The sequence below is a fragment of the Peromyscus leucopus genome, chromosome 23 (genome assembly GCF_004664715.2).
Source record: "Peromyscus leucopus breed LL Stock chromosome 23, UCI_PerLeu_2.1, whole genome shotgun sequence".
Lineage (NCBI taxonomy): Eukaryota > Metazoa > Chordata > Mammalia > Rodentia > Cricetidae > Peromyscus > Peromyscus leucopus.
In genome coordinates this window covers 6,918,918-6,935,253 of record NC_051082.1, presented here as the reverse complement: position 1 = coordinate 6,935,253, position 16,336 = coordinate 6,918,918, and the positions used below count along the sequence as shown (strand labels likewise).

The window sequence follows — 16,336 nt, the reverse complement described above, 5'->3', positions numbered from 1 at the left end:
TCGTTATAATCCTGTTGGGTCCCTAACTGTCACATAACTGTGTTGTTCTCGGGACATTGAGGTATGACGCCCATTTGTCCCCTTGTATCTGGAGTATCTAAAGCATCGTCTGGTGCATGTCAGGCACCTGACATCTATCTACTCAATGAGTGTACTGCTGAGCAAACAAGGTAAGTGGCAAGAGGCCACGTGTGGTGCATACACATAGACATGCTCATGCACGTGTGTGCACACACTAATACTCAGACACACAGACATGCTCATGCACGTGTGTGCACACACTGATACTCAGACACACACATAGACATGCTCATGCACATGTGGTGCACACGCTGACCGATGCTCAGACACACACACAGACATGCTCATGCACGTGTATGCACACACTGACTGATGCTCAGACACACACATAGACATGCTCATGCATATGTAGTGTACATACCAATACTTAGACACACACATAGACACATCAAAATTTTAAAAATTAAAAGAAACAAGCTACACAGAGAAACCCTGTCTCAAAAAACAAAAAAAAAAATTAAAGAAACAAAGTAAATGGGAAATATTATATCACACACTCTATGTAAAGATAGGCAAGTGTGTTTTGGTTTAGTTTGGTTTGGTTTTTTGAGACATGTCACCACACCTAAAAAAAGAAATAACTCTTTAAAAAAAAAAAAGTAAATAAGCAGGTATTGAAGGTACTGAAACACCATGCTATAGCTCAGATATATGCAATTATATGTCACTTAAAATGTATAAATTATATAAGCATTTATTTTATATAAGAGGGCACCAGGTCCCCTGGACCTGCAGTTAGACAGCTGTCACGAGGATCCTGGGAACCAAACCCAGGTCCTCTGTCATAGAAGCAAATGCTCCTAACTGGTAAACCATCTCTCTAGTCCCACGAGAGAATACTTTAAAAAAAAAAAAAAAAAAGAATTCATAGGCAAGGTGTGGTGGTGGCACATGCCTTTAATCCTAGCACTTGGGAAGCAGAGGCAGGTGGATCTCAGTGAATTCAAGGCTAGCCTGGTCTATATAGTGAGTTCCAGGACAGCCAGGGATACACAGTAAAATCCTGTCTCAGAGAGAGAGAGAAACAGCAGCCATATAAAGTGGCTAGCCTCTACCACCTCGGTTTATGTGAGCATCCTATGATAGCCACACGATGGCAAATAAAGTGGCTAGCCTCTACCACCTCGGTTTGTGTGAGCATCCTATGATAGCCATACAAGCAAATAAAGTGGCTAGCCTCTACCACCTCGGTTTGTGTGAGCATCCTATGACAGCCACACGATGACAAACTCGTCTAATGATGCAATCAGAACACATGTCCATAGTTAATCAACGCAGGACTCCAACAGAAGACAATAATGCCTCCCCTGGTTCTCATTCCTTGCCCTCAAGGTCAGGGGTTATCTGTGGGAAGCACCAGTTCTGACGACCCGATCTAGCTCGTTTCCTCTGGCAGCTCTGGAGAAAACCCCCACTCCTACAAACGTGCGCAGTGGCAGCTGAAGGACCGTCTCCACAGGGAAAAGCACAGCTCACCTTCCCAAACAGAAACTCAAAGGGGTCGGGGTGGGGGTGGAGCGCGTAGGAACATAATCACCGGATTTCAATCACGGGCTCTTCAGGGTCCTCACCAGGAAGCCTCTTCAAAAAATATGAAACGGTTTCCGGGAAGAACATCTACTAGAAAAAAGATCTCCACTCCAATACCAGCCCCTGATTACACACCGCGTCTCCATGATTGACTGCTCTTAAGGGTCCCCGAGGTCTCAAACCTAATGGAGGGGCTGGGGTGAGTTCCTCTAAGTTCGGCCCCTCCCACTGCCTACTTGATGATTTACATATTCAAAAGAGGGAGGAATATTCAAACAAGTGCAGAGTGATGAGTAAATACCTCAAGGACATTTTAAAGATACACAATGTGTTAATTAATCACGGTTGACGCTTGTGGTTAACGTTCAGTGTCTATCCACAAGCCTGGTGTTCCAGTGACTTCGCCCTTGCTGTGGTGAAAAACCCTGTCGAAGTGACTCGGGGCACAGTCCCAGGGTCCAGTCTCTCACAGTGCAAAGGGCAAGGCAACGGGAGCTCAGAGAAGCTGGTCACAGCGCACCCGCAGTGAAGGAGGAGGGAGAAGTCAACGTGCTGAGCACACTCGCTCCTTTTTATTGGTCCAGGATCCTAGCCCAGGAAGTGGTGCAATTCCAGAGGACCGGTGTGTCCCTACAGGAAATGGTGTAATCACAGGGGCAGGTCTCCCTACCTCAGTTAAACTAAGGAAGATAATCTCTCCCCACCACCACCACCACCACCACCAAGAAAGGGTTTCTCTGTGTAGCCCCAGCTGTCCTGCGACACGCTCTGTAGACCAGGCTGGCCTCGAACTCACAGAGTATCCACCTGCCTCCGCATCCCGGGTGTTGGGATTAAAGGCGTGCGCCAACCAACCTGCACCAGGCCTGGTGGCGCCCGCCTTTAACCCCAGCACGCAGAAGGCAGAGGCAGGCCGATCTCTGTGAGTTCCAGGCCGGCCTAGTCTACAGAGTGAGTTCCAGGACAGCCAGGGCTACACAGTAGTCTCAAAAACCAAAATGAACAAAGCTAACCCATCTAACTGGGCAGGTCTCTAAAACTAGTTTCTCCTGAATGTGACGCTTGGGATTCATGTCCAGTGAAGCTTCTTCACACACAGAATGAAACCGCTCTGGTTTAGAACTGGAAAAATCTCTCTCAGAGGCCCATGGGTTAAAGGCTGAGCCTCAAGCATGGTGCTACTGAGGTGGTGGAACTCCCAGTGAGGAAGATTCTGTGGGACCTCTCAGACTGTACACCCTATCCCCTGGTGGATGGAGACCACGCAGAGCAGTCACCATAGGCAGCAAAAGCCTGCCTCCCGGCAAGAGGCGTCCCTGAGGGTCCGCCCTTGAAAAGGGCCTGTGGGGCCCTGACCCCTCTTCCTCTTTCCTCTTCATTCCTAGCCATGAGGTAGACATGAGGATGTGTTGCCTGGTCAGGGGCACTAAAGCAACCAACCATAGACTAAAGCCCCCAAAGGTACAGGCCCAAAGGAACCTTTCATGGTCTGCACATTGCAGATATCCCGGATGTCTGATTACGGTAACAGAGAGCTGACTGGCAACAGCCAGGAGATCTTAAATCCTCAATAAAAAAAGCCTTCAAAAGAGCCTCCACTTCAGTGCTCCTGGACACTCAGGGCCACTATGGGCAAGTCTGGCCTTCAAAGCTAGAGCTTACATAGAGCCCAAGTTTTTTTTTTTTTTTTTTTTTTTTTTTTGGTTTTTTTGTTTGTTTTTTGGCTTTTCAAGACAGGGTTTCTCTGTGTATCTTTGGAGCCTGTCCTAGAACTCACTCTGTAGACCAGGCTAGCCTCGAACTCACAGAGATCCGCCTGCCTCTGCCTCTGCCTCCCGAGTGCTGGGATTAAAGACGTGCGACACCACCACTCGGTATCTTTTCTTAAAAGGTCAGGTGGGAAACAGTTTAGGCTTTGGGGAGTCACATGATCTAATCTCTGTTCCAAGTATTCTAATATGTGACTAAATTACACATGGGCGTGACTGGTTCCAATTAAGCTTTGTTTATAAACAGAGTTTACAGTTTCCAGGCTCCTTGCTATAGAGGCCACATAGAGAAACCACAGCGAGCATAAGACTCTGATCTCCATGAAAGAGAGAGGCATGGATGGCTAGGCTGAGACCCCTTTCCTACCAAAACCTCAATGGAGCTCAGCTTTCCAGCCAGGGCTATGGAAATTCCATAATCACACTGAGCAAGCCATCTAGAACATTCCAGCTTAAGAGAGCCTAGAACCTGCAATTTTAGCCAATACATCACAGAGCAGAGGAATCCCTAGCTGAGTGCAATCAAATCACTGACTCGTGAAGAAGCGATACAAAACCATCCCTTTCGGCCTCTACAGTTTGGAAGGCTTGGTTAGATGGCCATTTTGGATGAGGCAGTTTACACACGGTCCTGTATGTTGCAGCGGATGCTTCACAGGACCTGGCTCACCCAGTAACGCCCTCCCCTGCCCCTGGCTGCAGCAACACAAAGGGTTTTCCCAGTGTTTCTCTAAGAGATGCCGGAGGAGCAGGACCCCCACTGACTGAAAACACTAGTGGAAAACGCTAGAAGCTGTGGCACCAGCACCCAATGGCCCCACCACGTGAGCAAAATCAGGAGTGTGGTCAGAGTCAGCTGATCCATGGCATTCCCGGGCCCTGGGGTACTCCGCCTTCATCAGTTGCTTTTCCGCCTAAGAAAACTTAAAGATGGCATCAGCGGCCGGGCGGTGGTGGCGCACGCCTTTAATCCCAGCACTCGGGAGGCAGAGCCAGGCGGATCTCTGTGAGTTCGAGGCCAGACTGGGCTACCAAGTGAGTTCCAGGAAAGGCGCAAAGCTATGCAGAGAAACCCTGTCTCGAAAAACCAAGAAAAAAAAAAAAAAAAAGATGGCATCAGCGGTATAAATAAAACAATCCAGTTAGCTAGCGGTGTAGCTCATTGGCAAAGCTCCATGAAGGAGAGGGGACAGGAAGAGGAGGAGGGAGGAGAGAAAGGAGGAGAAGGAGGAGAGGGAAGAGAAGACACCCATTCAGAACCATTACTGTGTGTTCACCTCTTATCATGATTTTAAAATTAAGCGACTGGAAGAAATTATCTTATTGACTTTAAACACAATGGCGCCTAAGCGCTGCACCTATCCTGCCTGAAGGACAGGTTAGCTCAGCATGTAAGAGGGGAGCCAGGGGACAGCATCCCCACCAAGGAAGTCCCTGGAACCAGCTATGCCTGAAGCACCCTTGGATTTCTGTCCCACGAGTCAACATAGTTCCCTTTCGTCCTGAATTTCTGTCACTTGCCGGGAGAAGCCGGACGTCAGTCTGGTCTCCAGGCTACGACTGTGCAATCTATGTACGCTCCTGGGCCAGCGTTATGCAGACCACGGCTTTCTGCGCCTCCTACCAATGTCTTCTGCCCCTAGCGTCCTGTCTTCCTCTAGAGGGAGGGTTGTCGAGACTTACACTTGCGGACAAAGCTGCTCACGTGCTTCATCTTCATCAGGGCGGGCTGGCTGCACTCTTCGAAGAGAGCAAAGAGGGCATCTAACATCCCTTCCCGGGAAATAGCAGCCTGCTGCTGTTGAGTCGTGAGGGGCGGTTTCCCCTAAAAATGGCAAACAGCAGATGGAGATTCTGTCAATAATGAAAAGCTTCGATCAATAACATCCACGCAGAGTAAATCACAAGCGGCCGACTCAGCTAACTGCTCACGGCACACTGGTAACGATTCCGGGGCCCGTTAAGTGATTATTTGCAGGGGTCCATGGCGGCAGGCTTTCTCACCTGCATCTGGGGGAAAAACGTCATGCCAAGAACACCAGCCCTGTAAACCTCTTTCCTCCCTTGAGTCTGAGCTTCACGGACCCTGCGAGTTCTGAGATGATGCCACATCTCTTCAACGGGAATCAGTGATTGACAGTCCTTCCTCGTGTGGCTGCAGGATTGCTAACGCAACTCCAGCTCTTTTAGTTCGTCTCAAGGAGCAGGAATGGATGCCTACCGCGAAGCCGAATTTATTCATGATCTGTGGGATCGGTTACAGATTGGCAGACTGTGTCTAGCCCACAAACATGTTTTGTTTGGCTTGAAGTATTTAAAATAATTTGAATTATCTGCCAATATTTTTAAATCAGATTTTATACACACACACACACACACACACACACACACACACTATCTGTCTTTTCCTGAAACTCTAGCGGATCTGGCAATATTGCCCTGTTCCGCCTGGTAACACAGAAGGGGCCGAGTGATGTCGCCCTCCTGGTGGGTGCTGAAGTTCACTGTAGACTTGACTTCCGCTCTTCTGTCTGGCCAGCTTGATTCATTTATGCCCACTGTCTGGCCTCTCAAGACAGGAGTTGGCAACTCCTGGTTTAGAGCAATGTTTCCCATGTGAGGCCACGGACATTGGGGCGGTCTCTCTGTCAAAACAACTGAAGGAGGGAGGCACAGAAAGAAGATGTTTAAGAGTGCACAGGCTGAGAGAGATGGATCGGCTGGTAAAGAGCCCATCCCACAAGAATTAGAACCTGAGTTCAGATCCCCAGAATCCATGTAAAATATCTCGGTGCAGTGGCAAGTGCCTGTCACCCCAACACTAGGGGATGGGACATGGATTCCTGAAGCTCAATGGCCGGTTCATCTGGTTGAATTCATGAGCAGTGAAAGATCCTACCTCAAAACATTACAGTGGAGATCAACCAAGGAAATACATCCAATGCCTATGGCTGGCCTACACACACATACACACACACACACACACACACACACACACACACACACACGCATGCACGCACAAGCACACGCACACGCGCACGCATGCACCCACACATTTTCAATGCAGCCAGGCTTGGTGGTACATACCTATAATCATAGCTTGTGGGAGGCTGAGGCAGGAGGATTATGAGTTCAAAAGAAAAAAAAAAAAAGGACAAAAGAGACCACTAACAATTCCTGGCACACGCCACACCTCCCCCCAGCATCTACCACCCACCTGCACAGGTGCCATCCCTGAGACTCACATTACCCAGGACAGTGACAGGAATGGTATTGTGCTGGTTCACGGTACAGCCTCTACGAAACCAGACAGCCTTTGCCTTGGATTTTTTTGGGAAGGCAGATGCCATGCACAGACGTTTAGGCGGCATTTGGGGTTTGGCATGCTACAGCCCATGAGCCAAACAAGGCCCATTGCCTGGATTGTAAGCAGGGTTCTGCTGGAAAGTAGCCATGCCTGCTCCTTTGCATTGCGTCCTTGACGCCTTGGGCGCCACAATGGCAAAGGTGAATAGCTGCCACCAATGACCCACAGAATGGAAAATCTTTTATTATTTGCAGGGGGTAGAAAAAAAGGAGCCCAAGATAGCCTAGGTAAATGAATAAGTAAGTAAATACATGGAGAGGCCACGTGAGGGCGGGATCATGGCTCAGCAAGCAGAGGCCTGATGACTTGAGTTTGATGCCTGGAATCCACACAAAAAGCCAAATGTGGGGGCACGTCTGTAACCCTAGCATTCCCCCTGGACAACGGGAGACGGAGGAAGGAGAGTCGGCAGAAGTCTGTAGGCCAGTGAACCAGGAATAAACTGTTGGCAAAACAAGAGAGACCCTGCCTCAAAACAAGGCGAGAGGACCCCTGACTCCTCCAAGTTGCACTCTGGTATCCATGTGCAATGGCAGGTGCATGCAGGCGCCCACGGTCACAGGAGCATGTGAGCACATGTAAATAAGAACAAATAATTCCATTTAAAAAATAAGGGGCCGGGCAGTGGTGGCACACGCCTTTAATCCCAGCACTCGAGAGGCAGAGACAGGCGGATCTCTGAGTTCGAGGCCAGCCTGGTCTACAGAGTGAGTTCCAGGACAGCCAGGACTAAACAGAGAAACCCTGTCTTGAAAAACCTAAATAAATAAATAATAAAAGAATAAACAGGGGTGCCTTAGTGAGCAGTCAGCACCTAAATTCTACTGACCCAGGTGTAACCCCTGATGCCGTGGGGTGGTGCAAAGCCACCCAATGAAGTACAGCCAACCAGCTGGAGTTTGATTGTTTGTTTGTTTGTTTATTTGTTTTGAAACAAGGTCTTATTTTGTAGCCCTGGCTGGCCTGGAACTTGCTATATAAACCAGGCTGGCCTTCCACTCACAGAGATCCACCTGCCTCTACCTCCCAGGAGCTGAAATTAAAGGCGTGCGCCACCACGCCTGCTGGAAAAATCTGCAAAATCCAAGGCAAAGATGCGACTGTTCCTTTAAGCTTTAGGGCCTGTTACACAACACTGGGCAGCATAGAGGAGCAGCTGCACTTGAATCACTAGAGGATCACAAAAGAACGGATTCTTTGGCCCTATTACCAAGCCCCTCAATTAAAATGTTCTAGGTTGCGGTTTAGAACTGATTTTCACCAGTTCCCCGGGAGACTCAGTCAAGTTGGGAACGGCTGGGCCTTCCTGCCTGAGCCTTCGCTTGCCTTTAACTCTGTCCACCGGAGAGTTGAACCCACGTAGACGAGGGGTTCCCGGAGACTCACGGAGGCTTACGCTCAGAGCGCCCTATCATACCTTCTCCAAATGCTCGAGAGACTCAACCCTGAAAATGGCCCTTTGTTCTGATGCTTTTTCTTACTCTCTCCATGTTTCTTAAAATGCCCTTTCTTTAGGAAATGAAAAGACCAGAGAGTAACAGCTTTTTTTTTTTTTCCTTTTATTTGTTTTCTACATCCTTGCTTGGCAAAAAAAAAAAAAAAAACTGGCAAAGCCTTGGCCGCCTGGTGATCTGTTGAGATGTCTGTGGCTCTGGCAGTCTGCCAAGCACCCGAAACACAAGTGCCCTGTGTAGGAGGGAGCCACACCGACCGAGACCTGGTCTAGAGGACATACCTTAATACAAGAAAACAAACCAGCCACTGGATCTGCCTCAGAGCGACAGACAGCCCTGCATGGGGACGGCACAGCGGCCTCGGCAGGCACATGAGGTGGACCTGAGGCGGACGTCTGGTGTACCCAGACACTTTGCCACCACACCTTTCCCGGAGCAGGAGGCACTAATTGCTGCTGTCTGCATGTGGTTTAACCCCCCAAGGTTCATGGGTGTGGCTACCATGAACTGGTCTTCAAGAGAGGGTGAGACACCTATCTGGTCTCCGAGAGACAACAAAATGCTTTCCTTAAAAACCTCAGGAGCGGGGTGTTTAGAAAGGAAGTGGGCCTGCTCTTTCACTTCCTGTCTTGCCTATGTGATTTCTCTGCACATGCTCCTGCCAGTATGGTGCCATGGTTACCAGGCCCTCAGCAGAGCCGCGAGGAAGCCATTGGTGTACTCCTGGGCCTGCAGAACTGTGAGCCATGTGACCTCTTTTGTTTATAAAGCACACACCCTCAGGAACATTATTATAGGAAAAAAACAAAAATCAATTCAAGTCACTCAGCGTTAAAAAGAGATGTCATAAAAGTGTTTGGTTTGCTTTCTACTGCTGGGATCAAAGGCCAGAAGGGCAGGAAAAGGTTCATGTCAGCTTACAGCCCATCATGAAGGCAGGTCAGAGCAGAACCGGAGGAAGAAACTGAATCAGAAGCCATGGAGGAACGCTGCTCACTGGCTTGCTCCTGGTGGCTTGCTCAGCCTGCTTTTCTGATACCGTTCGAGATCGCCTGCACAGGGGATGGCACCTCCCACAGTGTGCTGGACCCTCCCACATCAATTGTTAATCAAGAAAATGCATGCCGGGCAGTGGTGGCGCGCGCCTTTAATCCCAGCACTCGGGAGGCAGAGCCAGGTGGATCTCTGTGAGTTCGAGGCCAGCCTGGGCTACCAAGTGAGTCCCAGGAAAGGCGCAAAGCTACACAGAGAAACCCTGTCTCGAAAAACCAAAAAAAAAAAAAAAAGAAAAAGAAAATGCCTCCAAGCTTGCCTACAGTAGGCCAAGCTGAGGAAGCATTGTCTCTGTTGAGATTCCTTCTCCCCAGGTGACTCAAATTGACAAAAAAAAAAAAAAAAAAAAAAAAAACTAAACAAAAAACAACCAGCACCAAAGGTTTTACTCAGAATCCTCCCCATTAAGCATAAAAGATAGCGGATCAACTCTGAGACATGCTAGTAATGCCGCCCTCGGGTCACGTGATCAGCCCTTGAAATCAGACAGTCCCAAAATGTCACTCACCTGAGTGTCTTACAAGCTGCGTGAGTTGTTTTTTTGTTTTGTTTTGTTTTGTTTTTTAATTTTTATTTTGCACATACAGGTGTATTTCCTACATACTTGGTACCCTCAGAGGCTAAAAGAGCACATCAGATCCCCTGGAACTGCAGTTACAGACAGTTGTGAGCCACCATGTGGTTGCTGGGAATTGAACTGGGGTCCTCTGGAAGAGCAGCCAGTGCTCTTAATGGCTGAGCCGTCTCTCCAGCCCCAGATCACAGCCCTTAATAAATGAGTACTTGTTTTGTAATTAGTTGGGCACGTGTCCTGTATGCAACAGCGTTCAGCCATTACGGTCACAGAGCATTCATCTGTGAGAACTGTCTCCTGATTGAAAACAAAGGTTTCCACAGAACAACCCAAGCTACGAAGCTGTTCCCACTGTTTTCACAGTCCCCAGTACTAACATCTGAGGGGGGGGCAGACAAATGTCAGCAAGAATATTACCATTCATCATACAGGCATCCCACATGGAAGTATTGGTAAGTACGCGGAGATCATCGTGATTAGGACCACAGTGTGTGTGATTCATGTTGTCAATGGCTTTCTGCACGTGCCTGTGAGGGACTGATTACCTTGATCACATTCACTGACTGTGAAGACCCATCTCAACTGTGGGCTGGACAGGACTGTTCCCCAAGCCGGGGACCCTGGACTATGTATATGAGGATGGAGACACAGCAGCCTAACTGTAGAGGATGGCATGTGACCAGCTCCCTCAGGCTCTTGGCTCTGTGACTCCCCTGCCCTGATGTCATACAGAGCTGTGAGCCAAAACGCTTTCTCCCTTAAACTGCTTCAACTGTCAAGAGCATTCTGTCACAGAAACACACAGAGAAACTGAGACTATTGTACCCAGAGTCCCCCAAAGACCACCAAGAGACCTAATCCGACACCAAAGCAGAGTCTCTGTATTGTTACAAGTTAACTCGGGACTCTCTGTCAGTCTGAGAAAGCAGCAGAGCAGGAGAGGCCCCAAGCAGCAATGGGACAGGGTTTTTCAAAGCAAGTGGGGGTTGGGGTCTACAGACTACATGGGAACAGACTCAGGATTGGTTTGTGTAAGTGGCAATCGATGTGAGTAACTTTTAACTGGTTAGGGATAGTTGAGGGTTACATTTACCATTTTGGGGCAGGCCCAGACAAGTCCCAGGCTTTGTCCTTGAGCTGCCATGGAGGCTGGCTGGCCTAGCACGTACTGACTGTGGGGGCTGGCTCAGTGGCCCAGGCTTTCACACTGACCCATGCACGCAGTTCTAAGCTGGTGAAGGGTCCCAGACAGTAGACAAATGGCTGAACCTTGAGCAGTCAGAATACATGCAGAGAGGGAGTCCCTACCGCAAGGATTATGTCTTGTGTTCATGGCCCTTCAAGAAACTGCTTGCTCAAGTCTCAGGACACTGAAATTGAGGCCTGATCTCTGGGAGAAGACTGAGCAGCCTGTTATGGAGTCTGCCTGGTCCTTTCAAAACAACATCATGCTACAAGTAGTATTAACACCAAAGACTGGGGACAGAGGACGCCTCAGCAGTCCAGAGCTCCAGCAGCTCTTGCAGAGGATGACTTCGGTTCCCAGCACTCCTGTCAGGCAGCTAGCTGCAGCTCCGGACGATACATACAATTCATATAATTAAAATAAAACGTTATCTTTTTTTTTTTTTTTTTTTGAGACAGGATCTCACTATGCAACCCTGACTGAAATAAAACTCATTCTGTAGACCAGGCTGGCCTTGAACTCACAGAGATCCACCAGTCTCTGCCTCTGGGTGCTGGGATTAAAGGTGTGTGCCATCAAGCCCAGCTAAATCTTTGAAATCTTTTTAGAAAAAGAATTAGCATTCTTACTTTTTTTTTTTTGGTCTTTTGTTTTGAGACGGGCTCTTACTACTTAGCTCAGGTTGGCCCTCAAACCCACGAAGCAGCCCAGTATAGCCCCAGGGCTCGTTTATACAGGATATGCCCGAGAGCTAGCTGGGTAAGGCCCAAAGCGTTTCATGTGGATCATCTCAGTACTCCATCAACAACCCTGTGGGAAAGGCACCAGGGCTCCTGTCGTAAGAGTAGATCTGAGCCTGGCCTGATGGCCCACGGACAATCCCAGCGCTGTGGGGGCTGCAGCTGGAGGATCATGGGAATTTTCCAGGACTGCCTGGATGCCATCCCATTTCAAACATGAACAAACTTGATAGAGTGGATTCAGCAGGACACGACAGGGCATGTGGGTCACCACGGCATTCAGAAGGCCAAGGCGAAGATAAGAACTAGGCATGGCGGTGCATCCTTGTAACAACTCCAGCACAGGGAAATGAAGGCAGGAGGGTCGTGAGTTAGAGGCCAACCTGGGATACAGGAGTTCGAGGCCAGGCCAGCCCGGGCTACATAGTGAGACCCTGTTTTTAAAACGGGTGGCTCAGAAGACAGTTAAAAGTATTTTTAGACAAGCCTGATAAGCTGAGTTTGGATATGCAGAACCCACCTAAAAGCCAGATACAGTAGCCCAAGCGGCTTTAATCATAAATGTCCCCGTAGGGAATGGGAGACTGAGGCTTGAGAATCAGAAGTTCAGGAGACGGCTAGTCTGGAAACCACGGCAGTGGACAAGAGAGAACTTGGTCCAAAAAAAAAAAAAAAAAAAACACAAGATGCGGACAAGACACCAAAGGCCATCCTTGGTCTTCCACTCGAGTCCCTTGGTGTATGATGTATGAGCACACACAGACATGAACATGCACACACACAGAGTTGAGGCTAACCTGTGCTCCATAGCAAGACCCTGTTGCAAAAAGATAAGTAAATAAATAAATCAAAAATAAAAAGCAGATTCAAAGAAGGTGTGATTAATTTACCCTAAGCCACACAACTAACACGTGCTGGACCATAGTTTCCCAATGTCAGTTTTAACCGTTCACTCTCTACTTGTCCTCTTGACTTGTGAAGATAGAAGACAAACAGGGACCCTGTTTCACCAGTGATCCACAAACACCAGAAACAAAAGAATTAGAAAACTGCTCGGGGGCTGGAGAGATGGCTCAGAGGTTAAGAGCACCGACTGCTCTTCCGGAGGTCCCGAGTTCAATTCCCAGCAACCACATGGTGGCTCACAACCATCTGTAATGAGATCTGGCGCCCTCCTCTGTATACATAATAAATAAATAAATCTTAAAAAAAAAAAGAAAAAGAAAAAAAAGAAAACTGCTCGGAGCCAGGCAGTGGTGGTGGCGCACACCTTTAATCCCAGCACTCGGGAGGCAGAGGCAGGCGGATCTCTGTGAGTTTGAGGCCAGCCTGGTCTACAGAGTGAGAGCCAGGACAGGCACCAAAACTACACCGAGAAACCCTGGGGGGGGGGGGGGGGACTCTAGGAAATAATTTCATCCGTCCTTATAGGATGAAGGAAATGTTAGTTCTCAGGAGGGATGTGGTTACACAGGTGTGGTATTTAATCTAAAGAGCAGACGTCAGCCACCAAGTGTGGTGGCGCACGCCTTTAATCGCAACACTCGGGAGGCACAGGCACATGGATCTCTGTGAGTTCGAGGCCAGCCTGGTGTACACAGTGAGTTGCAGGACAGCCAGAGCTACATAAATAAAAAGAATAAAAAGAATTTGTCTTTTAAAAAAAACAAATAGAGCAGACGTCCCTTGTATGAACAAAGTTTATGTCTACACTGGGGCCAGAGAGATGGCTCCGTGGTTAGTGTGCTTGTTCACTACGCTATCCAAGGACCAGCGTTTGGATCCCGGCATCCCCATCAGGCAAGCTCACAAACACCGTTAACTCCAGCTTCAAGGGGTCTGAAACCTGTTGCTGGCCTCTCTCTGGGCACCCAGACAGAAAGACACAACACGACAGACAGACAGACAGACAGACAGACACACGCACGCAGCATGCACACACGCACCGGAAGTAATTCGGATTTTAACCAGTCCCTTCGTCCCTTTTCTTCCTTTAACTGAGGGACAGGGTTTAGAGCTGTGAAGTGTGGGAAACAGTGAGATGTCCCGAGGGCAGGTCCAGCCATAGAGCCGTCAGCACAGTGGCACCTTTGTCCAACTCCGTCAGATCATGTAAAACAACAACAAACGGGATTCCCCCAAGAATATTAGTCTCAACACACGCTACAATCAAAGGCGGTGACCACAGCCCTCGCGGGTGCGCACCGCTGGCAGGCAACCTCTCACCTGGAAGAAGGCATTTAGCCTGGAGGCCCGACTAGCGATGGGATCGGAGGCACTAGCATCCATTGGGTTCCGTACTCCATACTTGAACTTCAACATCTCTCTGCTGACGCTGAAGGACAATGGAGAAAGTTAAGTGTGTACATTGAGGGCAGGAAGGGCTTGGCGAGGCCCTATCTCCCTAAAGACATCAGGATGAGGGCGCTTCCCGCCTCCACAGCACTAGACAGGCACATGGTGCATACATACATGCAGGTAAAATACTCAGAAATAAATCTTTTTTTGTTTTGTTTTTCAAGACAGGGCTTCTCTGTGTGGCTTTGGTGCCTGTCCTGGATCTCGCTCTGTAGCCCAGACTGGCCTCAAACTCACAGAGATTCGCCTGCCTCTGCCTCCCGAGTGCTGGGATTAAAGGAGTGCACCACCGCCGCCCAGCGAAATGAATCATTTTTAAAAGAACTAACAGCCATTGTTGGACTAGCCAGACCACAGCCTGTAAGCCTCTCTAACAAATCCCCATCTGTCTTTTCATTCGGTCGGCCAGTTCTGATCCTCTAGTGACCCCTGACTACTACAAATATCTAACACCTCACACGCTAACTTTAAAAATTTTTTAAAGTATATAAAGTAATATTCATAAATTACAAAATAAAAACCCTGTCTAAACAGATGTAACGTGTGAACCAAGGCCCAGATGGGATGACCAGAGAGCCCTGCAGATCATCTGGGAAAAGAATAGTGCACTGTCCCTGGGGGGTACAGAGGTCAATGGTCCTGAGGAAGGATGCCTGGGCTAGCATGGCAGAAAAGTCAGAGGGCTTATAAGAGGGAGGAAGACACAAGAGGGAGGCGTCAGGTTAGGCAGGGAAAATGGAGACACTGGAACAGAGAGGTTAAGTGAGTGAGTTAAGATCACACAGGTAATGGGAAGTGTCATGGGCCTGAACAACACAGGTAAGGCTTACAGGAGGCAGAGGCTACAGGGACTCAGTCCTCTCTAAGGAGTCCTGGGCCCGGGGCAGAACACCCCAGACCCCCCTCCACAGACTCCAGGCTTCCCCCAGCACACCCCAGGGGCTCACCTACAGACCAAGGGCTGAACCCATAGACCCCGGGGCTACACCCACAGACCCTGGGGCTGCACCCACAGACCCCCAGGGCTGAACCCACAGAACCCGGGGCTGCACCCACAGACCAAGGGCTGAACCAACAGACCCAGGGCTGTACCCATAGGCCCAGGGGCTGAACCCACAGACCAAGGGCTGAACCCACAGACCCCGGGGCTACACCCACAAACCCCGGAGCTGCACCCACAGACCCTGGGGCTACACCTACAGACCCAGGACTGAACCCATAGACCCCCGGGGCTGCACCCACAGACCCAGGACTGAACCCACAGACCCCGGGCTGTACCCACAGACCAAGGACTGAACCAACAGACCCAGGGTTGAACCCACAGACCCCGGTGCTGTACCCACAGACCCCGGGGCTACACCCACAGACCCAGGACTGAACCCATAGACCCCCGGGGCTGCACCCACTGACCCCGCTCTGTACCCACAGATCCAGGGTTGAACCCACAGACTCCGGGGCTACACTCACAGACCCAGGACTGAACCAACAGACCCAGGACTGTACCCATAGGCCCAGGGCCTACACCCACAGATCCAGGGCTGAACCCATAGACCCCAGGGCTGTACCACAGAGCCAGGATTGAACCAATAGACCCAGGGGCTACACCCTACAGACCCAGGGTTAAACCCACAGACCCCGGGGCTACACCCACAAACCCCGGAGCTGCACTCACAGACCTAGGGTTGAACCCACAGACCCTGGGGCTACCCCAGCACACCCCAGACTGCAGCCCCAGCCGACCCTCAATGGGCCCCCGCCATCCTGAGGTTCCCAGCCGCAGGGGGGGAAATGGGCATCAGTATGGACGGGGCCAGGCGGGGAGACCCGGGAAGGGGGGCTCCCCTCCTGACCCTCTCCCACACACACCCCGGACATCCACACACACCACACAACCCGGACTCACATTCTACAAACCCCCGGCTTACACTCGCCGCGCTCCGCCCTGAGCCTCCCGCCCCAGCGTTTGAGCGAAACGGCGTGGGCGGGTCCCAACCGTGCCCGAACCAATCAGCGCTCGCCATCCGTGATGGACAGCAGGGGGTCTCCGCCAGGACGCCCCGGTCTTGGAGGGCTGGAGGAAGTGAAATGAGAAAACCAATCAGATCTTGTCTTCCCTTGACTGGTGACCAATAGGAAGAGGGCAAGGGCGTTCGGGCGGGGCAGGGCTGGGAAGTTTGAAATTGGCGGTTCGCAGGATGCTGTGTTTGGAGTGTGGGGCGGCTCC

General features: G+C 50.0%; 1 protein-coding gene across 8 annotated transcripts in view; it reads right to left on the bottom strand.

Annotated features, from left to right (window-relative positions):
* Cit (citron rho-interacting serine/threonine kinase) overlaps window positions 1–16,090 on the bottom strand; it is a 182,609-nt gene extending 166,519 nt beyond the window's left edge. For all 8 annotated transcript variants that reach the window (XM_037198628.1, XM_037198629.1, XM_037198631.1 and 5 more), the window contains exons 1-3: window positions 16,016–16,090; window positions 13,981–14,089; window positions 5,064–5,205 (exon numbers count right to left, since the gene is read on the bottom strand). In XM_037198628.1, coding sequence (XP_037054523.1) covers window positions 5,064–5,205; window positions 13,981–14,076 — 238 coding nt within the window. In that variant the 5' untranslated portion in view covers window positions 14,077–14,089; window positions 16,016–16,090. The remainder of the gene's footprint in view (window positions 1–5,063; window positions 5,206–13,980; window positions 14,090–16,015) is intronic.
* Between the last annotated feature and the right edge of the window lie 246 nt (window positions 16,091–16,336).